Source organism: Trypanosoma conorhini (genome assembly GCF_003719485.1).
Source record: "Trypanosoma conorhini strain 025E chromosome Unknown Tco_14.4_contig_00869, whole genome shotgun sequence".
Taxonomy (NCBI): Eukaryota; Euglenozoa; class Kinetoplastea; order Trypanosomatida; family Trypanosomatidae; genus Trypanosoma; species Trypanosoma conorhini.
Window position 1 is genome coordinate 1 of NW_021704962.1, and position 6025 is coordinate 6025.

The window sequence follows — 6025 nt, forward strand, 5'->3', positions numbered from 1 at the left end:
TTTTTTGTTTGTTTTTTTTTGTTTTTTGTTGTTTTTTTTTTTTTTTTGGTCTTCTTCGCTCTTTTTACTGCCAATACTGCCGCGTACCTCCTTCGTTCCTTATCTCCTGCTTGGCAAGAGCGGGGGTGCCGACCAGTACGGGTGAGAAATGGACCTTTACTACAGAACAACAGGCGGAAAAAAAAGGGGTGAGAGAGAAAGAGAGAGAGAGATGTATAGATACGTGCGTGCGTGTATAACTCCAGCCAGGGGCGGAAGGGTGGCGGGGGGGGGGAGGAAAAGAGGACTGCAGCCGGACGATACGGCCAGCTTGGCCCTCCCCTGTGCCGTGCCGTAGCTGCTCGCGTGCTTCTTCCTCCCCGGCTGACGGTGCTCGCGCAATACTTTGCCTGTTCGCACCACTTGCCTTTTCTGTGTGGGTGCGTGGGTGCCTGCTTCTTCTTTGTTTTATTTTTTTTGCCTTCGTTTACTTTATTTCTTCCTGCAACACGAAGAGAATGAAGAAAAAGGAGGAGGAGGAGGGGAGGAGGGGAGTGAGCTTTGCTTGCGCTTCCTCCTGTTGCTGTGCCTCCATCCCGGTTTGCCTTCGCCGCCGCCACTGCTGCTTCGTTTGTTTGTTTGTTTTTTTCCTTTTTCTCTTTTTCCTGCCGCTGCTGCCCCTTTCGCCTCTTCTCTGCGTTTGCCGCGCTGCCTCCGAGGCAAACCGAGAAAAGTAGAAAAGAGGCAGTTTTTGCTTCCCCGCCACAGCGGCGGGCCGAGAGGGAAGGGAAGGGAGGGAGACAAAACGGGGAGGAGCGGGGCGGCGGGCGGCGGGCTGCGAGTTCGGCATAAAAAAATAAAATAAAATAAATAAAAAAATCGCCCGCTCAGCGGCAGCAGCCGCGCGCCCCGGACGGCCGCCCCGCGGTGGGGGTTGCCGCCGCGCGCAAACTCACCGGTGCAGGCCCCTGCGCGCGCGGCCGGCGGGCGTCGGCGTACGCAAAGTCCGCGCTCGAGAGGGCGGCGGTGCCTGGCGCCCCACGCGGCGCGGGCAGGGCATCCACGCCGCCCCTCCCCGCGGCGGCCGTCTGGCCGCGAATGTCCGCCTGCTCCTCCTGCAACTCGTCCTCAATTCGAAGGAGGCCGCGGCGCTTGCGGTGGCCCGCCGCTGCCGCCGCGCCGCCGCTACCGCCACGCCCCGCAGGCGCCGTCGCTGTCGCTATGGCCGTCGCCAAAGCCTGAAACGCCTCCGCCACGTTCTCGCCGGTTTTCGCGCTCGTGTCAAAGTGCAAGGCGCCCTGCGCCTTCGCAAACGCCACCGCCGTCTCCCTGTCAAGGTCACGGTCCTCCTCTCGGTCCGCCTTGTTGCCGCAGATGACCAGCTGAATGCTGTTCCCCACGACGGCACGGAGCTCGCGAATCCACAGCCGCACCTTCTCGAGGGTGTCGGCGTCCGTGATGTCGTACACCAGCAGCGCCCCGTCGGCGTTGCGGTAGTAAATGGGGCCGAGCGCGTGAAACCGCTCTTGCCCAGCCGTGTCCCACACATTGAGGTTCACCGTGGCCCCGCTGCCGTCCAGCAGCGGCACGTCGGCGCTCGTGTGCATGCTTGCCTGAATGGTGCTGCTCTGGTTCTCGTCGAAGGCACCGTGCATGAAGCGCGACACCAACGACGTCTTTCCCACGCGTCCCTCGCCGAGGAGGATTACCTTGTACCCCGGCAGCACGGGCATGAGAAGGAGGGGCGAGGTAGTGTCGCGGCGACGTCTCGTCCCTTGTGCCGCGGCCGCCCCACCACCACCAGCAGCTGCCGCAGAAGCCCAAGCAAACGGGGCAGCAGGGAAGAAAGAGAATAAAGTAAGCCTTACCTTTCCCCCCTGAGAGGCGATGCAGGGAGGCGGGGAGGGAAAAAGGGAAATGACTTAGCTCAGTCTCCGCAAATGGCAGAATATAGGGGCGTTGCGGTCGCTAACTGTCAGCGCGCCCGCGTCGACCCTTCGGAATTACACCTCCACACGAACGCACTGAAGAGGTGGTGATGATGACTGAAGCCGCCTTCAACCCGCCGCCCGTGCAGAGGGGGCGGGGACGGTCGTCGGGTTGTCGGGTTGCCCGCACTTCCCCTCTCTGGCTCACTTTCTACAGTGAGAAGCGGAGAGCAAAAGTGATTTTGATGGAGTATTCCTAACACACACACAAAGACACGCCCGTAGGGTGTGGCCACACCCCTCAGAGGCCCTCAAAAGACAACAACAAAAAATAGCAGGGAAATGAAGAACGACACGAGCGGCTTGCCAAGGCTCACACTGAGGATGTCAGGTGTGCGGCACACAACGCTTTTAAAAAAGGCAGGCGCATGCTTGCTTGTGGAGGAGACGGCAGCGTCGTGCAGCGGAGTTCGCTACCGCCTACGAGGCACAACACGCAGCCCGTGTTGACGAAGCAGCCCCAGTGCCTCCTCCCCCAGTCGTTGCTCCTCCGCCCGCTTCGCTCGGCACTCCTCCTGCTGCTCCAGCGCAAGAAAAGCCTCGTCCAGCCGCTCCAGCTCCAATCGGGCCGATGTTGTCGCGTTCGCCGCGGGTTCCCCCACCGCGGTGGCCTGCGGACGACGCGAGAAAATGTCACTTGTCACAAGGTCAAATGTCATAAACGGCGGCCTCGACTTCTTCGGTCGCTGCCTGTTCGATAAATGAGCGCCGCCACTTTTATTCGGCAGCTCCAGCGCCGCAGGGAGAGGCGTTTCACTTCCCTCAGCGGCTATTGACGCAACCCCCGTTTCCTCGCGGCCGCCCCCATCCGCATCTTCATCGCCAGCAGCAGCAGCTGCTGCTGCAGCATGCCGAGTGGTATCTGCGCCACAGAGCTGCCACCGCCGCAACTCCGCCCTCAGTGCGGCGCCCAACGAGTAGAGGCCCTCCATGTTCTCCCGCACCTTCGCCTCCAGCTCTGCCTGCATCTCCGCGATTTCGGCGACGCACTCGCGGGGAGCCCCGCGGGGAGCGTTGCTCAACCGCCCTCCCACTTGAGCCCTGCGACGCAACGAGGCCCATAAATCCGTGAGATGCTCCCGCGCCCCCGTCGCACGGAAACGAATGACGGCCTCTTTCAGATTCCACCGCCCACCGCCGTCACGCTTCCCCGCCGCGGTCTGCGGTTGCCGCTGCCACGTCATCTCGTCGTCCTCAAGCGCCTTTGCAGCCGCCGCCTGAAGACGCTGTTGCTGCAATGACGACGCCTCTAGTCGCAAGGCGCGCGCCACAAGTGAGCCTAACTGTGAAAGCTGCTGTGTGGTTTCCCGCACGCGTGCCTCCATCCCTCGCAGATGCTGCAGCCCAGCGCACAGCCGACGGTAAACGCCGTGGTGTGCGGGGTGACACAACTGAGCGTCGAGGGCGGAGTGTAACCCCAAGGAGACGGTTTGCTCCGTCCGCTGATGCAGGGCACACTCGAGGCGGTTCATGGAAAGCGCAATCAGGCGCCGCATGGAGAGCAGCCGCCGCGTCAGGTCAGGCAAATGCATCCTCGGTGCGCCCCGCTCATCCAAAGAGGTGGGAAGAATTTGCCGTATTTGCTGCAGGCGGTGGGCAATGATCTCCTTCTCCAAAAAGGACGCGGGCGGCCACGGAACAGCGGCGGGGAAGCAACGCAGCAGCGCTTCCCCGTCAGGGTCGTGTGGTGGGGCAGAAGAAGCATACTCCGCTTCCAGCGCTACGCCGCCGGCATCCGCCGCTGGGATGCCGTCATGGCCGCGTGGGTGGTGGTTGCCATCGTGTGTGACAGGATCCCCCTGCTGGAGCAAAAAGGCGTACATACACTGCAACTGCACGTACTCGGCCACTGCCACGAGCTGGTGCTCCTTCGTGAGCCAGAGCAGCGCCAGCAGCAGCTCGTGAATAGAGCCATGCAAAGGGGTCTGCACGTAGAAAGCATCTCGTCTGTACCCCAGCTGGGCGAAGGTGCGAAGCACAAAGTACCACAACATGATCGTCGGGGGCGCCGCGAGCCGACCGACAAGCGGGGCAGAATGGCGTCGGGGCCGCTCAATTGGCTCCGCACGCTTTCTCGGGGCTTCTGCCAAGACCGCGGCGGGGTTTGAAGATGAAAAAGGGAGTTTTCCCCCTTCGCCCGCCCCCGCGCCTGGCTCAGTATGGCGGCAAGATCCTCGCACGGCGACGGGGGTTAAACGGCGTCGGAAAACAGAGCCCGGGGCTGTCCTTTGCTGCTGCTGCTTCTGTGCGGGTCGGAGCCCGGCAGCTGCCTTCGAGGTCGCCTGCGTGCCCCACCGCAGCCTTGTGGGAACACGCTTGCATCCGGCGCCTTCCCCCTCCGGCTCAAGGGAGGAAGAAAGTGAGGAGGCGGCGTCCACCGCCGCGTAGAGGTCCTCCGCGTCTCCAGAGAGGCACTCCGAGCCTCGTGGGGTGAACTGGAAGTCGGTGCCTGGGGCCGAGACGCAGTAGAACAACGCGTTGAAGACCACCAGCCAGAGCCCGTTGCGGAGCATGTCGTCGCTCAGCGGACCCTGTGGCTCCCCTGGCGCAGCCGTCGCCGCCGCCAGCTGGCGCTGGTAGTACCCCGCGAGGCCCTCCACGAAGGCGAAGACGCTCTCCTCCTCCTCCTCCTCTTCCTTCTCCTCCTTCTCATCCTCCTCCTCCTCGCCGGGCCCCATCGGCGGGGATGACGCGCCTGTGAAGTCGCCGCGCAGCGATCGGCGGCCGTGGCCGTCCGCCTCTCCCACCGGGAGGTCGGAGCCAAACGGCGGCAGCGCAAAGAAACCGAGGGTGGCCCAGACATTCAGCGCCACGGCCTGCAGGCAGGAGGTGTCACAGGGGGAGTTAGTCGCCGCCCCTTTGTCGCTCACGCCCTTCGCCGCCGCGAACGCCGCGGCCGATAGGCCTGGCGGTGGGCGATGCAAACTGCTTCCCGTGACGGAAGCGAAAGAACTACTTGTGGTTGCCCTCGTCGCCGTCACTCCTGCCGAGGCTGCCGTCGCACTGAAGCTGCTCCCTTCCGCCTCCGCCCCCACGGCAACACGTGTAGCTTGCGGCCCAGTCGGCGGCGCCTTCTCCCGCAGGTGGCGCTCGTCCGCCAGCTTCTTCGTCAACCCCCGGACCTCACACTCAAAGACGGCAAGCGCACCTACAAATTCATCGCACGCGTCTTCCTGCAGCCCGCTGCTGTTGTTTTCCCCCACGCCCGGCTCCTTTGCCCGCGAGCCGCCGTGGTCGCCGAGCGATATGACGGGCCGCACTTGGAACCGGTCACTCGCCTTGCCCTTACCGCTGCCGCTCATTGAAAACTACCTCGCCCTCTTCCCTTCTCTCTCTCTCTCTCTATGTATTTATAGATTATAATTGTATGTGTACACACTCTATGCATGCATCTCCCGCAGCAAACAGTTCAAAAAAAGGAGGGGCAGGCAAAACCGGGACCAAAAGGAACAAAAAAAAAAGGGCAACTAGACTCTGGCTAATGCAGCGACTTCCATTCGAGATAAAGTGAAAAAAGCTACTGGGAGTGGGAAAATAACTCCAGAAGCTAGCATAAACATTACCAATTAGACTTTGTAAGTGCATCGATTATCTCCGCAAACTTTGCGAAAGAGAAAGTGAAATGCATCCCGTGAGCGTTTATGCGCCTACGCTCATGTACATGTATATATATAATGTGTGTGTCCGTCAGCCCATGTATTCACATATTTTCCACACCAGACGCCCCTGGCGAAGCCGTGGGTCAGCGTGCCGCGGTGCCGCGGTGCCAGTGCTGTGCAAGAAAGGGAGCGCCTTGCCTGCGGCTACTCCTTTGGGCGGCGCCGTGTTCACAAAGCCCGGGAAAAATGCAGTACATTTCCCGCCCCACAGCTGCACGTGCCGACGGGTAGCGCCGCAGCGAGGGCGCACTACATGTACGGAACGGTAGGATGCTAACGCTACACGTGCAGGGAGACGAACAGTCACTATGGAAGCAGAGGAAAATATGCATCACGGCAACAGTACACATATATATGTATATATATATATATACGTACACACACACAGAAGCAGGTACG

At 61.4% G+C, this 6025-nt stretch overlaps 2 protein-coding genes across 2 annotated transcripts, besides 7 other annotated features; both read right to left on the reverse strand.

Moving 5' to 3' along the window:
• Positions 1-47: a microsatellite.
• Positions 48-190: 143 nt separating this feature from the next.
• Positions 191-212: a microsatellite.
• Positions 213-507: 295 nt separating this feature from the next.
• Positions 508-538: a microsatellite.
• Positions 539-605: 67 nt separating this feature from the next.
• Positions 606-628: a microsatellite.
• A 201-nt stretch (positions 629-829) lies between these two features.
• Positions 830-858: a sequence feature (A-rich).
• An 8-nt stretch (positions 859-866) lies between these two features.
• Tco025E_08765 (Rab family, other) lies at positions 867-1712 on the reverse strand (the record flags this gene model as incomplete). Its single annotated transcript, XM_029375608.1, has 1 exon — positions 867-1712. The coding sequence occupies one exon, from the start codon at positions 1710-1712 to the stop codon at positions 867-869; it is 846 nt and encodes a 281-aa protein (XP_029224270.1).
• Positions 1713-2380: 668 nt separating this feature from the next.
• Positions 2381-5269, reverse strand: Tco025E_08766 (uncharacterized protein; the record flags this gene model as incomplete). The annotated part of the gene is made up of 1 exon (XM_029375609.1): positions 2381-5269. The coding sequence occupies one exon, from the start codon at positions 5267-5269 to the stop codon at positions 2381-2383; it is 2889 nt and encodes a 962-aa protein (XP_029224271.1).
• Positions 5270-5279: 10 nt separating this feature from the next.
• Positions 5280-5311: a microsatellite.
• A 663-nt stretch (positions 5312-5974) lies between these two features.
• Positions 5975-5999: a microsatellite.
• Positions 6000-6025: the final 26 nt, after the last annotated feature.